The sequence below is a fragment of the Carettochelys insculpta genome, chromosome 4, assembly GCF_033958435.1.
Source record: "Carettochelys insculpta isolate YL-2023 chromosome 4, ASM3395843v1, whole genome shotgun sequence".
NCBI classification, from domain to species: domain Eukaryota; kingdom Metazoa; phylum Chordata; order Testudines; family Carettochelyidae; genus Carettochelys; species Carettochelys insculpta.
This window is the reverse complement of record NC_134140.1, coordinates 9,932,509-9,949,575: the sequence shown is the minus strand read 5'-3', so window position 1 is coordinate 9,949,575 and position 17,067 is coordinate 9,932,509. Positions and strand designations below refer to the sequence as shown.

General features: G+C 40.3%; 1 protein-coding gene across 5 annotated transcripts in view; it reads right to left on the bottom strand.

The window, feature by feature from the left end:
- Positions 1 to 17,067, bottom strand: part of CTNNA2 (catenin alpha 2) — an 814,165-nt gene that overhangs the window by 551,564 nt on the left and 245,534 nt on the right. For all 5 annotated transcript variants that reach the window (XM_074992260.1, XM_074992255.1, XM_074992258.1 and 2 more), the window contains one exon: positions 2,198 to 2,401. In XM_074992260.1, the coding sequence (XP_074848361.1) occupies positions 2,198 to 2,401 (204 nt within the window). The remainder of the gene's footprint in view (positions 1 to 2,197; positions 2,402 to 17,067) is intronic.

Sequence of the window (17,067 nt, the reverse complement as noted above, 5' to 3'; positions counted from 1 at the left end):
GCTGGCAGGAGATAGGCAAATGTGTTGCACAATTTGCATATCTTTTGCCAATAGATCTCTTTAATCCAGACTTAGCATTACAATCTGACCCTCTCTTGATCAGCATGTCAGTTGTGCCAAATCATGCATTATCACAATCAGATTCAGTTTTACCTTGCTACAGTTCTACCAAGCTTTTTTGAAATGCTGTAAGTGAAATCTTTGGCAGTGTAAATCCCTTGCTTCTCATTACTGACCTAATTTGGTTACATTCCATATGAAAACGAAGAGAGAAATGAATTGGGAATTGTGGATCTTAAATCTAATTAGGCCGATATTAGAAGAACAGAAATATAAAGATAGCAAAATACACATCAAATAAGTTACTAACACCATATCTAAACTGTAAAATGAACTCTGCTGCACTCAGCATTCTAATAGAAACCCTGAGACTACATCAACCATCCTCAACGCCATCATAAATGTATACAGACATTTAAACTATAAAGGTACTTCTGCCTTATCTGAAAGTGGTGTCAGAAATGAAACATGTAATGTTTCTGAAGCACAGGCAAATTCATTCTGCTATCACAACACGATATATAAAACAGGCACTACCGAAAACCAGGCTGCAGCAATCCGTTGGTTATGGAATGATCTTTGTAAGGACCTTTAAGACCATAGATGTAAAAGTAATAATTCTGTGAGACAAGAGTCTACTGACAACAATCCAAAAAGCTATATGTCATATCATCATCACCTGTTCTTCAACTCCTTCCTTACAGCTTTCAACTCCAGATAAAACATCAGCCTTGCTGTCATTTGCACTGAAAGAACATATCAACTGTCACCTTAAAAAGCAGCAAACAATTTCTGCTTTGTAATCCTAGATTGTTGAAATATCTCTCCCTTGAAGCCAATTCCATTTTACCGAACAGTAAAAATATACATTACACATACACGCACACACACAAGCAATTTAAGACAAATTCCAGTTGTCTCAACAACTAGATTGAATACTTTCACTGTTTTGATATTGCCAAGTATCAGTCCTGCGATTAGAAATAATATAAACACTTCATCCTTAAATGTTATTGTTCAACATATATGGCAACTGAGGACTTGCAAATAACAGAATCAAAATATGTCAGTGTGCTTGCTTAAACTCTAACATTATCAGCAGCTGAATTACAAAGCACGGAGTTCAGCACCCATTCTGGGAAACACCTATGTACACCCTAAATGCGTAAAAACTCATTTGGAAATATATTCAATCATATGTGCAAAAATGGTTATTGACTAGTTATGACCTCGCAGAATATATCACAGCCACCTGATTTTGATGAATCTACTAACAACAATGCAGAATATTCACAAATTATTTTGGAGCTAGATATAGGCAGTGTTAAGCAGATCATGCTTATCATTTATAAGAGTAGATACATAAAGCAAATGGTACTGCATGTCTGCATTGTGGTGACTGAAGTACTTAAGATATTTTAAAAACATTTCATTATGTGCTCTGTAACAATGATAGATAATACTGAACAGATAAAGGGAAAGTGAACATTTACAGTTAATAGTTCCGATTGCACTGTTAGCAAATAAGGATCCTCATGATTTAACCACGTCCTCCTACTCGCAAACTTAGAATTACTTTGTGTGAATTTCTGTGTGTACATCTGAGTAACATGCTAAGTGCCTATTTACCTACAACAATGAAAAATGCTAGATACTAACTGCACACATTTTCTTTTTACAAAAACAGTCTCAAGAATATTTCCATTTGACTTATCCATGTTCCCTCACTGCTTACCATCCATCAGTTTAATATACATTCCACAACAGTGTTAGGGCTTACTGGAAATATTTAAAAGATGTGTGGACTGCCCTTAAGTTCAAATGAAGCAAATCACTGATACACAACATACTAGTTTCTTATTCTGTACTACAGTGAAGGAATCTGGCAAGTAGGAGCATTCCACTTCAGAGCAGAGTATTTCTGGGTACAATTATCCATAATAAAATACTATAAAACTAGCTCAAATACAACAATGTTGAATGCTCCCAAAGTATTTTAAGTGACTGCCTTGATTTTCTTGATCTCCTGCTATTTAGGATCATCAGTTTTACTAAGCATGTAGGTGTTTTAGAACAGCCCCAGAACTGCTTAATAATCCATAGAGGAGGAAAAGACTGAAAACAGTGTATAACTTACATTATTCATATACTCGCTAAGTAGGTCCTGGAGGGCCTGTCGCACAGCATTGCACTCAGCAACAATTCTCTCTCGGCGGTCATCACGTGTGCATGAAGAGTCTGCCATCAGTGCTGCTCCACTGATAATACTCTCCAACCTCTCTTCCAGAGATGGTCTGAATCTGGCCTCACTGAAAGTCATAGGGTCTAAAATAATCTTGTTCTGAAATATGAAACACATAGAAAATTGAATAGCAGTCATGGGTGTCTGCAATAGTGATTTTTTTTAAATATCCCATTTTATGGCTTTTCATCTTTCCTATTAAATAAGTACATTAGTTCTCTTCTACATTCCAGGACAAACTAAATTTACTGAAATATGTAGTCTCAATGAAATTCTAGGTCCTTAAGTACCATATTTTAATGGACCACACAACATCCAACTGTTTTGAAATGATATTCTTGGCAATAAACATCTCAACAGATGGGTATTCAAATATGTCAACAGCCTAGAGCAAAAAAGGAGGTGACCCTTAAACAATGTAAATTGATTACTATTATACTTTTTGAGGCTTTTTACAGCTCAGAACTAGAACACGAAAGCTGTGTCTACACTACAAAAATAACTCTGAAGTTGCTTACTTTGAAGTAAGCAACTTCGAAGTTGAGCGTCTACACACACACTCCTTCGAAGTTAAACTTTGAAGTAGGGCACTACTCCATTCCCAGGAATGGAGTAAGGACTCCGAAGTTGAGCTCCCTACTTTCAAGTAAGGGAAAATATGTGTAGACTCTCTGCTAGCTACTTCGAAGTAGTGCCTAACTTCAAAGTTAACTTCAAAGTTAGTTCCTAGTGTAGATGCACCCAAGGTGTAAGAAACGTGCTCCTGTTGTCCTAAATGTGTCATATTCACTGAATAGTTGAATCTCTGTTAGTATCACAAAATAACTGGCTCTGTACTATTCATATAATCTAACATTCAGTGCTGCATTCAATGAATGGGTCCTGTCCACATTTTCATAACTTCAATCATTTACACTGTTTTCATTAAAAAGGACTAAATGTATTTTCATAATTTTCAGAACTATTGTTTAATGATTTGTGTATAAGACCACAATCTTTTCTGAAAACATTTCTTCCTCACTTTAATACGCAAACCATGTACTAATGTAACCTTGCATTAGAAGTTGGGCTGATTGGTTGGTTGGGTTGTAACAGCTCTGAAGTTTGTTTGACCCACTGGTCTGGAATGGTATCCGAGGATAAATAGCACTTGTGAAGTGCATTTTCCATATTCTATGTAGTTAGTGATTTTGTTTTCTAAATTTGACAATCACATATACATTGAAATTATAGAAATAAATTTCCCACGGAGTAGATCACTGGTGTGTTATTGCAATAGTCAAATTGAAGGTTTCATGCTGATTTCTCAGGATGAGGTTTGGAGACTAAGTAGGATGTAGATAGAAGAAGTGAGTTTAAGAAGGGAAACTGGTGGATTGGAGAGAAAATGAGGTGTTCACTATCTGAAATACTTATGTCCTGACTTTCACATTTGGTATTAGTAGGCTACATACAGATTTTTACCACTTCATCTCAGCATTAGCCACACTTTTTCAGGGGAAACATCACAGATTTACAGTAATTAGGCAGCATGGTTATTATAGCTAATCATGCAGATTTAAATGTTGAAGTACCCCATTTGTCACCCTGAAGTAGGCCGTCTCCCCATAACTCTGCTTTCCATTCCTTTTCTCCTACTTTCCCCCACAGACTTTTCTTCAACCATGCTTCCACCCCACCCTTGAGACAGCTTCTTCTGACACATCTCTGAGTTTGCCAAAACACAGTCCTAGCATGCTACTTCTGAGCAGATCCATCACTACTACAACACTAGTCTTTCCTGACTCAGGTCCTAGACTACTGCCTTAACCACTGCCCATCCTTCCTACTCACATCCTCCTATCACTGGGGAGGTGACTGGGAACATGAGTACAGAAGAGTATGAATGAATCAGTGAATGTGAGGGGCATCAATGGAAAATGGACAGTTTCCCTGCTTCCCTTATTTCCAAGTTCTCTTACCCTTCTCACCTGCAAAACCTTCAACTCTCTTCGTCACGTTGTTTGTTTCCTCCTAGCAAGCCTGTCTTTTGGCTCCCTATGGTCTCTTTGATGACTGAGCTAAATATTGATTGAATTCAATCCGGTGTCATGGATAAGGGAAATAACTATTATTTTGATTTCCCAGGTTTTGAAGCAGACTTCTCACAATATTGTTTAAGAGCAGATTATTTTTTCATATTGTTCCCCTCTTGCCCAAGTTTGGCTGAGGGACTATGATAATTTAGGTAAGAAATCTCAAATAAATCAAAGGCTTTTTAATTTTTGTCTTTGTCTTAAATGAAAATTTAGCATTTCTCTTCCATTAAAGTTAATGGCTATGTCTACACTTAGAAAAAAAATTCGAAATGGCTATGTTAATGGCCATTTTGAAATTTTTCCTAAGTGTAGACACAGCTAATGTCTTTAAAACACTGTAAAAATGCAACTGTCCTATGAGTTACTATGTCAAATTTTAGTCCTAACCTAAGAGCAAAAATAAAAATAATATTAGCTTTGAACCCTCTTCCAGGATATTCGTAAAACAAAAGCTAACAGGACATTAATACTGCTTCAAAAAGCATCCAGCAGTGTAAAGATCAGAATGGTGATGTGCTAATGGTGATGAGCTATCTAGTGACTGGGCGGGGAGGGAGCAAAAGGAAAGAAAAGCACCAAGATCTCATACTCGGTGATCCCTGGAAGTTGAGTCCTTGTGCAGACACTCAGGAGAGATTCAATGCAGCCCAGCTGATTAGCAGAGCACCCACAGATAAGCTGTATTTTTGTTGTTGTTGTTGTTGTTTCTACTGGTGCTGCACATTTGCACCTGCCTCAGTGCACATAAAAATTATGCTGCACATGCATGGAAATAAATCCATGCATGAATGGAAAAGATTAGAGGGATCATTGCTGACATCCCATTCTGCGCACACACACAAAATGCAAGGAAAGCAGTGAATACCAAGTGGAACATCACTGAGTAGATATATGAACAGCCTATGATCCAGCAGAGTGTGCAGTTACTCTTAGGCTGGTGTAATGTCAGTGAAGCCATAGCAGGAAATAACACATCCAAAGACCCATTTAGAAAGTCTGAGTGCAGACTGGTTCTCCCTAAGACCTGTGTGCAAAAAGAAACAAAAAGAGTCTTATGGTCTTCCTAAATGGTTTAGCACAAGCCATGAAAAAATCTAACAGACTTCTAATATCTAGTGTATAAAAAGAAGTGTCATGTAAAGAGTGATGTAACATTAAGGGGAAAAAATGGAAGGTTGATATCAAATTCATAGGACACAGGTGAAAATTTCTAATGAAGTCACAGAGACACATTCTCCTTAAGGAACAAAGTAAACAGAGGGTCTGCCATTAGATACTCCTCTCCCCAACATTTGAGCAGAAGTGATGGCTACTAAGAAATCCATTTTCACAGACAGATGTAGCAGTGACCATGTAGGTAATTGATCAAAGGGCTGTTTTATGAGTTGGTTAAAAGCCATCTCTGAGATCCCAAAGTGGTATAGGGAATCTAATCAGCAGAAAAAAAAGATAGATTCGTCTTTTTAAAACTGTTGTTTTGATTGAACGAGCTAAGAAACCTTTTGCTGGCAGATGGAGAGCAGTTATTGATGTTAAATTAACATTGATGGAACTCACAGAAAGGGATTTTTTTTCAATTCCAAAACAATTTTTGAGAAATTGATGATTGCCAGAATGGCTACAAAAGATTATATCTTAGAGACATTCTGAACAAATCAGCATCATATAGACCTAACCTGGATACGTGGACCTAGAGACATGTCCAAGTTCAACAAGACCTAAACATGAGCCTTAAACTTTCCATAAGGTATTTCCAAAGTTACAGTATCAGATGGGCCTAAGGTGAGGTGATTTCATATCTGAAACACAGGTGATATAACTGGATGATATGGAACAAAAAAGTGAAAATTTTCTAATGACTCATTTAGCATATATGATTATTACTGATCAGTTGTGTAACAGAGGTCCATTGCTGTCCATAAGCACTTCAGCCAAAAGATAGGACGTTTTAATAAAAGATGTACTAATGGCCAAATTATGCCACTAAGGCTATGTCTACACTAGCCACCCTCTTTTGAAAGGGGGATGCTAATGAGACACTTTGGGATAGTCTAATGAGGTGCTGCAATGAACATGCAGCACCTCCTTAGCATAATGGCAGCTGGTGCACTTCAAAAATACCACTTTCGACTGCACATGGCTTGTCTACATGGGGTCCTTTTTGAAAGGACCCTGCACACTTCGAAATCCCCTCATTCCTATTTGGTTATAGGAATAAGGGGACTTCGCAGTACACAGGGTCTTTTCAAAAAGGACCCCGTGTAGATGAGCCGCGTGAGATCGAAAGTGGCACTTTCGAAGTGCCCTAGCTGCATTATGCTAATGAGGCACTGCATATTCATTTCAGTGCATCATTAGCATATCCCAAAGTGTCCCATTAGCATCCCCCTTTCAAAAGAGGGGTGCTAGTGTAGACATAGCCATAGTGATAGCAATTCCACAGATTTATGTTTCTGAGTATTTTTTTTAATCTAGTAGAAAAGGAGCATAATGAGATCCAACAGCTGGAACATGTAGGTAGACAAATCCAGGCTAAATAAGATGCATTATTTATTTATTTATTTATTTGCCAGTAAGGCTCAATAATAATTGAAACAAGTTGCTTGGGGATGTGATGGATTCTCTATCATTCAAATTCCTTAAATCAAGAAAGGATATACTCCAAATTTATAGCTCAAACAGAAGTTTTAGTCCTGAGGCACAAACTGTTGGGGGAAGGGTTATGGCTTGTGTTATGTAGGAGGTCCAACTATAGTATCATTGTGGTCTTTTCTGGCCATAGAAATGGATGAATTTATTATTTTACCAGAATTATTTCAATTAAGTTAAATTCGTTTAAATGGATGGTTTCAATGACGTTCAATTCCTGTTATGGGAAAAATTCTGGTTTATCACATGCGTAGTAGTTATGTTTTTTAAGAAAAAAGCAATATTAATACTTACTTTTGTGTTAAAAAGCATAAGTACTGAATGACAAATACTGTACCAACTGGAAATGTCAGAGGCCAGCATCACAAAAGGTCTTTTGTTACTTTCTGGCAGCAATTTATTTATTTATTTTTTTCCTGGCAGTACCTCTGCTGCTGTCTTCCCATATTCAATGACAGAAGGTCCTAGGTTATTTACCCAAGTTTTCATTTCAGGTCATTCTTCACCTCCTGTCCTTTTTCCACTCTACCTGGCTGTTATTCCACATGTGCAAAAGCTGAAGAAATGCATGGACTTCGCCTTCTTTTGCAAAGGTTTATGAAAATTTGGAAGTTGCCTTAAAGACAGAGGTCACTATTTGAACAAGTGAGTCAGTAATTAAAACTGGATTAGATTAGCTAGGCAGATTTTTTTTTAGTACAAACAGATTATTTTTGTAATCAAATTATTTAACTAAACAGTTTATACAGATTAAACCCAATCTGTTACGTGTAATGCACAGAATAATTTACTCAGTCACATAACATATAAGGAAATAAAACATTTTAGTTCAAATGGAAAAAATATTTGTTTTTAAAAAGAACAATTCATTTGCTTTCCAGGCTAACATATTTTTCTCAAATTAATGTTATTGCAGGGCTGCCCAAGTCTGATGTGTAGTTTAGGAGCTAAACAAATTATCACATGGCAAATTTTGCAAGTGCACCTTAACCTTAACTGGGATGGGAATTTTCTGTGTCATTATAGGGGCTCATTTGCATACTTGGCTTAATCTAATTCTTGATCCCCCCCACCCACCCCTCTACTCTCTGATTTGCTCACCTTGATATTTTTTTTTCTGATTTGTCCACCTCGATTACTATTTTTGGTAATCTGTGCCTTAAATATTGAGTCTGTTCTGGTATGGCTATGGTCTGAAGAAGTGGGTCTGTCCCACAATAGCTCACCTAATAAATTATTTTGCTAGTCTTTAAAGTGCTACTTGACTGCTTTTTTGTTTTCTTAAGCATATTGTGTGTGATAACGATAAATGAGTTGGGATCATCGCTGCGGTATTTTCTGACTTATTTTTGTTGCTTTATACTTCAAGGTGGCAGATGCAAAAGACGACTCAATCTGTATTCTTGCCTAGAGGCACTTTACCTATACCACCTGCTGCTCTCTGAAATTTGGCTAGAATCATGCAAGCAGGTTTCATACTTAAAATGACTGCAAAGCTGTTGTGTTACCATTTCTCTGCAGTTACCATCTGAACCTCTAAAGAAAATGAGTCATGAAGTAAATATAGACAAAGCTTACAATGTGGGAGGGAGAGAATTTCTCCAGTTATTGACCTGCAGACCATTTCTGTCATTATTTTAAACAGACCGTTCAAATGCCAAATCATGATAAATTCTAATGAAATATTTTAATTTTTGTAACACTGTGAAGCATAAGTTTGCACGGTCTACCGCCTGGGAGAGCACAAATCAACACAGCATTAATAAATCAAATGACTCCAAATTAGGAGAATCAATAGGTATTCTAAAATCGTGATAATATATAAGAACAAACACAAAATTCACTCCTAGTTATCAACAGCCTCTTCTAAGAGTGAAGTTATAATAAATTGTATTCTGGCTGGTTTTACATTATCTGAATGAGCATGCTACACATTCAGAAATGGAATCCTGGCCTCAATGAAATCAACAGGAGGCTTGTCATTAAATTCAAAGGTGTCCAGATTTCTTATCCTATATCTAAGTTTTTTTTTTTTTAAATGTATGGTGATACCCATACGGACAAGTGAGAAGATTACTTAGGCTGTGGGGAAGGAAAATTATGTGAATACAGGCGGAAATGCCAAAATCCAGAATTCTGTCATCCAGCAGCATCTGTTGCATGACAGGAACACTGATCTTCCAGGACGAGAGTGTCCTGGAGATCAGAGGGGGAGGAGCTGGCTAGACTAATAGCTGGAGCCCAGGATATGTCTGCCACAGCAAGGCTAATGGCAAGAGGCGGGAGGAGTAGTGGCCATGGAGCCCAGACTCAGCAGCAGCAGCAAGAGAGCCAGCAGCCCAGGCTGGTGAGCAGCAGCTCATGTCTGAGGCTGGGCAGAAAACTGCAGTCTGGAGAAGCCATGCCGGGGCTGGGGAGTGGGTGGCTGGGGCCAGGATCCAGCCACCAGGAAGTCATTACTGGGGCCACAAAATGGCAGCTGTGACTGAGCCACACCTGGTTAGGCTGAGGGGGTTGGGAAGCTTCAGGTAATGGGAGGGGAGCCCAGGAACAGGGGCTGGAATGCCAGCAGGGCAGCATTGACCTCCCTTGGTCCAGTAGAATCCCCGGTCCAGGATCGTGCAGGTCCCAAGGGTGCTAGACCAAAGAGGTTCAACCTGTAGCAGAGAAATAAACACGGAAATATGCAGGACTCTAACTAAGATTGAACTATTGTATACAATAAAAGCCTGGTTGTCCAGCACTCAGACTACCAGCACATTCAGTTAACCACCATGCCTGGTCAGGATGGCTGACCAGCTGCTGTGGGATGAGCTGTCATAACACTGGCTGCACGCTGTATGGGGGAAAGCAGAGGGAAAGGAGTAGGGGAATGAAATTGGGGCTGGGGAGTGGAGTGGGGCTGCAGCTGGCCCCAGCTCAAACAAGCAGCACAATTTATTATGCCAGATTATAAAGCTTGTACTGAATTTTAGAGTTTGCCTGTTTGTTTGTTCAAGAACTCCTCCTAATGGTAAGAGTTAGGATCATCACATTCAGTACACAGCTACTGTAACTGAAAGCAGCATAAGTGTTGGCTTGTGCCAGGAAGATGGGATGTGCCTGGAACAGAATTGCTTCTTATAAACTAAACAGGAAACCAACAGAATTGACACATCAAGTACAGTCAAGATTGCCATAACTGAGCAAATGTTGAAAGAGACTGAACCAATTAGGGCCAGAAAAATACAAAGAACCTGAAATAGGATTGCTTCTCAATCAACCTTACAGAAAAGAGGTGAAACTCAAAAAGTTGAAGTAGTGGTCTGTTTTGGCACAGCTAAATTGATGCTTCAGGTCTGAAAACTAGAAGATAGTGATATTTGGAAACCGAATAGACTACAGCCGTTTTTATTAAAATGTAGAGAATGAAAAGAGTTTATAGGGATGATGAAAAATACACTTGATAGAATTCTCATTAAAAAAGAAAAACTTCATAAAATATTGTATTTTTGAAAAACAAAATCTTTTCGATATAGCAGGTACATTTATTTGGGAGGTGGGGGAAAGAGTTAAGGATCCAAGCAATGCCAGATAAATCTGCTAGCTGTTTAATAAAGAGGAAATATATTGTGGAACACTTTCAACCAAATGTCACATTGTTCCACCTCCACCAACTGCTGATGTAGTAGAAATTAACATATTCTGTTGAATGTGCTTTTGGGTTTCATATATATCTTCTAGCATATATGTCACAGAAGGTATTCCAGTTTTACTGGCAACTAAATCATAACTGATCTCCTTGACAGAAACTACCCATATTTATAGGGCTTTAATTCCTTAGATATACTTTTCACTTTAACACTTGAAATAACCACAAAAGCTTATGCTCCAAATATCTGTTAGTATATAAGGTGCCACAGGACTTCTTGTTGTTTTTGAAAAAAATGAGGTTACTTTTACTAAAATACTTAGCTCATAGGGCTGTTCCACTAGAGAAAACTCCATGAATAAACTAGGATGGTTAAAGTTTTAAAAAATGATGGGAAACAATTGTTAAAATAAGTCAGTTTGTTTATTTTTTTCCTCAGAATATTTTCCACATTTTTTTATTAAAGTGGATTTGTAATTAGAAACATACAAACTAAAACTCATGAATACATGCACAAGGGGGCTGCCCACAGGGCCACCCTGCCCTTGGACAAGGGAGGGACCAGGGGCATATGTCGGTACTCATGGACTGTTCCTTTCTTCCCTCCTGTTTCCACAGCACCATCCGAGGGCTGGGAGAACCTCGCCCCATCAGTTGTTCCAGACAGCCCCCCCAGAGGCCAGGGACAGTGACTGGCTGGAGCCACACCCAGACCCAGGATGTCCCCGCTCCCAGAGGGGATAATGGTGGCCTGCAGAAGATCACTACCTCGCCGCCTCCGTCTGGTGGTAAGTGGAGTTGGCAGAGTGGCACCTCCAAATTGAGGAGGGGGAGGCTGGCACCAGTGGCCTGAGCGGAGTTCTTGGGAACATTCCAGGATGTGGCAGTCACCTACCAGGAGCTGCTGGTCTGGATGCCCCCTCCTATCACCCCGCCGCCCCTCCTGCTACTCCCCCGCCATCCCTCCTGCTGCCCCTCCCACCGCAGCTCCACCCACCAGCCCCCTGAGAAAGGGCCCTGCTAGGCCAGACCACTGGGCCGAGGCTGATCTCTAGCCCTACCTCCCTGTCCTCCTCACCCCCTCCCAGCCCCGCTGGGGACCCTGGATAGAGGGGGTCCCCAAGGCCAGCATGGGTCGCAGCCTTCCACCCCTGCCCCTGAGTGATGGCCCACCAGGCTGGCCATCCAGGTACCCCTTACCCTGTAAATACTTAGCCCCTCCCATAAACAGTTAGCCCACCTCCACCTGTAAATTGTTTCTGGTTATGTCAGGCATGGGGGGAGCAAAAATACACATTTCTGTAGTGCACAATAGAATCATTTATTTTTCCTACAACCCTGCATATTGTGTGCTTGGTGTGGGGGAGGGCAGTGTGCTGGAGGTGGGGGGCAGCATGCAGGGGGTGGCGACGTGGGGTTCACGGGGTGGGGGGGTGTGCGGTGGACCTGCTCAGGGTGGCTGTGGCAGTGTTCACTGGTGTCCCCCTGTGAACCACTCACACAGGGCCTCCCAGACGCGGAGACCCTCATGGTGGGCCTGGTGGCTAGGGGCAGCAGCCGGATGGGGGTAGCCCATGCCGGACTCAGCCGCCCACCCCTGAAGGAGGGCCTCCCCGTTGCTCTCTACACTGTTGTGTAGAGTGCAGCAGGCACCCATCACCTGCAGGACACTGAGAATGCCCACCTTAGGCATGCCAGAAGGCTTGGAAAAGGGTTCCTATAGAAGCAGGCCAGCCACACAGGTGATGGCCCAACCCCAACACACCACCGAGGAGTGCAGATCTTGGCTCATGGGCATGCCCACAGGTGAAAAGGCAGCACCTGCCCCAGTGGACAATGCTACAAGCAGGAGGCATGTAGGGGCAGAGGATCCAGGGAGGTCCAGGTTATGCCTGGCACACTCAGCTCCCATGCAGGGACTCTTTTGCAGCCGTGTACCACCTCTTGGCTGCTAGCCAAGCTAGCTAGCTTCTGTGGCATATCAGTGGGAAATGTTTCCTATTTTCTGAAGACTTTTACAGGCACAGTCCTCTTTGGCTTCATTTTATTTGCCCTCTTATTGAATGGCCATATAAAGCCCCATAGACTTTCTGGGTTTCAGTGTCACTGGTATTTCCAATTAGCATTGAATTTCCAGAAGCTCAGCATCAATGATTATTAACAACACATAGTAATTACAGCATAATCTATAATAGCAAAAATGGTTCAGTGGTTGGGATGCCAGCCTCACACTCAGGGGATAATGGTTTGCTATCCTGTTCTGCCACCAAAGTCTCACATGACTCTGTGTGTAGACACTCCGCAGGATCTTTTGAAAGAGCCCCTTCTTTCCAAAATCTTTTGAAAAAACTTGCTAGTGTAGATGCAGCCTAAGTGGCATGCACAAATAGTGCTCTGTTGAACGTAAATCGAAAGAATGTGGCACTCCTTTTGAAATCACTCTTCCTTTCCTATTTCAGGAAGAGTGCCCCCTTTCAAAAGCTTCTTTTGAAAGCAAATGTGTGTAGACACTCCATAGGCCCTTTTTTCAAAAACAGCAGTCCTCATGGAGCCTGATTTTTCGATATCTGGCTCAGTCTTTCAAAAGAACAGGGACTATGTGGACGCTCTCTTTCGAAAGAGCAGATCACTCTTTTAATCTGCTTTTGTGTGTGTGTGGATGCACTCTTTAGAAAGAGATCTTCCAGAAGGGCTTCTTTCACAAGACCTCTGTAGTGTAGACATAGCCTTAGTTTCCCTGTGCCTCAGATTCCTATCTGTAAAGAGGTGCTGTGAGGATTAATAAATTAAAGATTGTGAAGCATTCCCATAACATTTAATGGCGGGCATAGTAAGAATCAAGATGGCAGCATACAAAGTAAGACGTATTCCCCACAGGAAGAATTTACAATCAAGGGAAATGAGACAGGCAAAATGCTAGTAATCAAGCAATACACACAAAAAGTAAAAACCACCAATGTTGTTAGCTCCTTTTTCACACTCAGAACTAATTGTGCCAATCGATATTACCATCAGGTGTTACAGACAGCCTGGCTTAGGGTGACAAATCAGGACTAGACTTGTGGGGGGTAAAAAGTACGTATACAAAACACAGCACCAAATATCAAGATTCTCCCTATAGAGTCAGAAGATCTGGTAACCCTAAGCTTCCTTCACCACTGATAACCCCATATGCCCAACCTATCAGTGATACAAGCAAGCAAAGAAATGTAACAAAACAATGTTTGTGTACCTGAAGTTTCTCCCTCTTCCAGGGCTTCCTGCACGTGGGGGAAAGAGCTGTCCACAGCACATCCCACAAGTGGAAAAAATGCATAGTCCCTATCAAGAAATGGAGCAGGAATCTGAACCCCAAACCACACAGCTGCCCTCCAGATGAAAACCCTTGATTAACAAAAACACCTGGCTGGCTGAGAGACATCACCAGACCTGTTCCTAAACCATCAGCAGCACTAAGCCAGCAGCTGCCCAACATCTATGACTGCAGCTGTACTCACTCATGCCAGCCTTGTTCCTGCACTTCTCCTAGGTCTAATTTATGACCCCAGTTCTGACTTTGGTTCTGTCTGCTGGCTCATGACTGCCACAGCTCTGAACACTAGGCATCACTGCCCCAGCCTGGTCCATGACAGTTTCAGCAGCTCACAAACAAAAGGAAGAAGGGGCAGGTTCAGTTATAAGAATCACACTCAGGCAGCATCTCCATACTCAGACACAGTAGGCACTTTGTAAAATGCAGTTTGGAGGCACAGAGGGACATACTGCAGGAATAGGCCGTGTCATGCACAGCTCTGACGCCAGCCCCTTGAGAACCAAAAAAACCCACCACCAGATGAGTTTATTTGTGAGGCCATGTCTACACTAGCCCAAATCTTCAAAATAGCCATGCAAATTGCCATTTCGAAGATTACTAATGAGGTGCTGACATACATATTCAGAGCCTCATTAGCATGCCGGCGGCCACGGCTCTTCGAAATTGCTGCGTCTCGCTGCCACACGATTTGTCCAGACCGGGCTCCTTTTTGAAAGGACCCTGGGAACTTCAAAATCCAAGTAAAGGGATTTCGAAGTTCCCAGGGCCCTTTTGAATATAAGCCCCGTCTGGATGAGCCGCGTGGCAGCAAGAGGTGTATTTCAGTGCCTCATTAGTATTCTTTGAAATGGCCATTTGCATGGTCATTTTGAAGATTTGGGCTAGTGTAGACGTAGCCTGACTGTAGTAAAATCTGTGAGTTTCTGCTGAACCTCCAGTCACTTATCACTGATCAGTCCCAAGAGACTTATCCTCAGCTTGTTGACCGAGAAGGCCTTAGCCTGGGCCTCTTGAAATTTAGCCTTCTCCTGACACAGCCTGAGAACTTTGTTCATGCTACGGAAGCGAATGTTGATGTCCTGAGACATGTACATATGGCAGAGGCTGTAATCTAGGCATTGCCAGCCAGTTGCTAATCATGGTGTGCAATATTCACACCTGGCAGCAGATGAGGGTGCGTGGCTCTGTCACTTCCAGCTCACCCTACATGAGTGAGCTGGTGTGGGTGGAGATTCCCACTGGCCTGGACCCTGTAATTGACTTGTGCACTAAGATTGGCAACTGTGTGATAGAATACTGCCAAAAAAGGTCAGCTTCCATTCCATACATCTGATTTACAGATTTACAGTCAGCAAGGTAAGGATTCAGAGAACTAGCAGAAGCTAAAAGGAAGAATTCACGATGCACCCACCTCTCAACAGCACAAATAAAGAGGACAGTCTCTAATGGAGATTCACAATGTTAAGAGACAACTATTTTGTTCAAATTGTCATAACACTCCACGCTTCCTGAGGGACTGTTACAGATATAGGTTTTGGTTACTTATTTTGTATTGTAAACTTTTTTCTATATAGGCATCCTGAAAAAAGGAGGCCCTTTCACTCCTTGATAGTTTTAAAAACCAAGGTTCCCCCACCCCCCCCGGCCACAAAAAAAAAAAAAAAGATGTTATTCTAATCCAGAAAGCAATTCCTGCTATTTTCAGTAGAAACTTTAGATCTGGGCACAGGCTCATTACACATTAAATACAAACAAAATGTTCTTATACTAGTGATTTGATGATCTATAACTACTAACTTTAAAAAAAATTTCTTTTAGAAATAAAATTGATGATCTGACAAAGGATTTCATGGAAACATACCCTTCAAAAATGTTAAAAGGACATTTAAAACTTTTCGTCATTTGCTGACAGCCAATTAGTGAATGACTAATGTAAAATGTTCCATTTCAGCTACATTTATAATTAATCAACAAACATGAAATTCATAAATTAAAGTCTAAAACCGTAATTCAGGTTATGAATAATTGTTTCAGGTTTCCTTTCTGTTGAAGACACATTAGTGCAAAATTTATCTTTTCTGGTATACTACGTGCACATTAATGTTTTGAGAGATGAAATAAAATTTTAAAAAATAAGTACGTTGACATGAAGACTTATTTACTGAATATGGAAGTCCTGACAAACGCCATTTTAACATGACAGAAAAAAACAAATGTACTTAACTTATGAAAAATAATGATAAAACATGTGGTATGGAATATCTGCATACACAGAGAACCAACCCAGCTAAAAATTAAAAAAAAAGAAAGAAAAGAAATAAAAAGAAAATGAAAATCATGGGAGCTAGTTTGCTTTTATTTTATTTTATTTTATTTTATTTTATTTGGCTAAAAGAAAAATAGCTTGCTGCGTTCCATAGTAAATACTGACTCATAACTGCTTATATTACAATTTCTCATGTCTGTGTTTTTTTCTTCTAAAGAAACCTTTTAAAAAGTATAAGTAATTTGCATCTGGTATAAAATTTGTGAGGATATAGAGACACTGCACAAATATATTTTAATAAGCCCACAGTACGTTAAAATGAAAAGTAAGTGGAATTCAATCAATTTACGTCTAATGAAAAAATAAATTTGTTTGAATAATAAACACAGTGGAATACTTTTCTGTTCAAGGGGAAAAGATTTACATAGGAACAGAAACAAAAATTTAATACAAACTTTAACACATCTTTCTGAGGCATTTATCAAAGGCACAAGTAGAGGGATCTTTAACTTCTCTTTTCAGAAATAAGCCAGTCACAAAATATTACTCCTGACTCATGACTTTGCTTTTAACATTTAAAACCCAATGTTGCAAACCTCACTACTAGCTGTGCTACTTATTTGTCACATGCTGGGGAATAGTATAAGATTCCCTGAAGTATAAGAAGAACATCATTAGCTGTTGAAGAAGTAAGCATCTCACCTTGCTCATCAATTTAGCCATCTTCAAATAAAGTGCAACCTTACCAGCCTTTTGTCAAAGGTCTAAACAACATCTGTGAAACTGACAAGAAGCATGACAGTTTCACTTTACTGCTGCCTGGAAAGT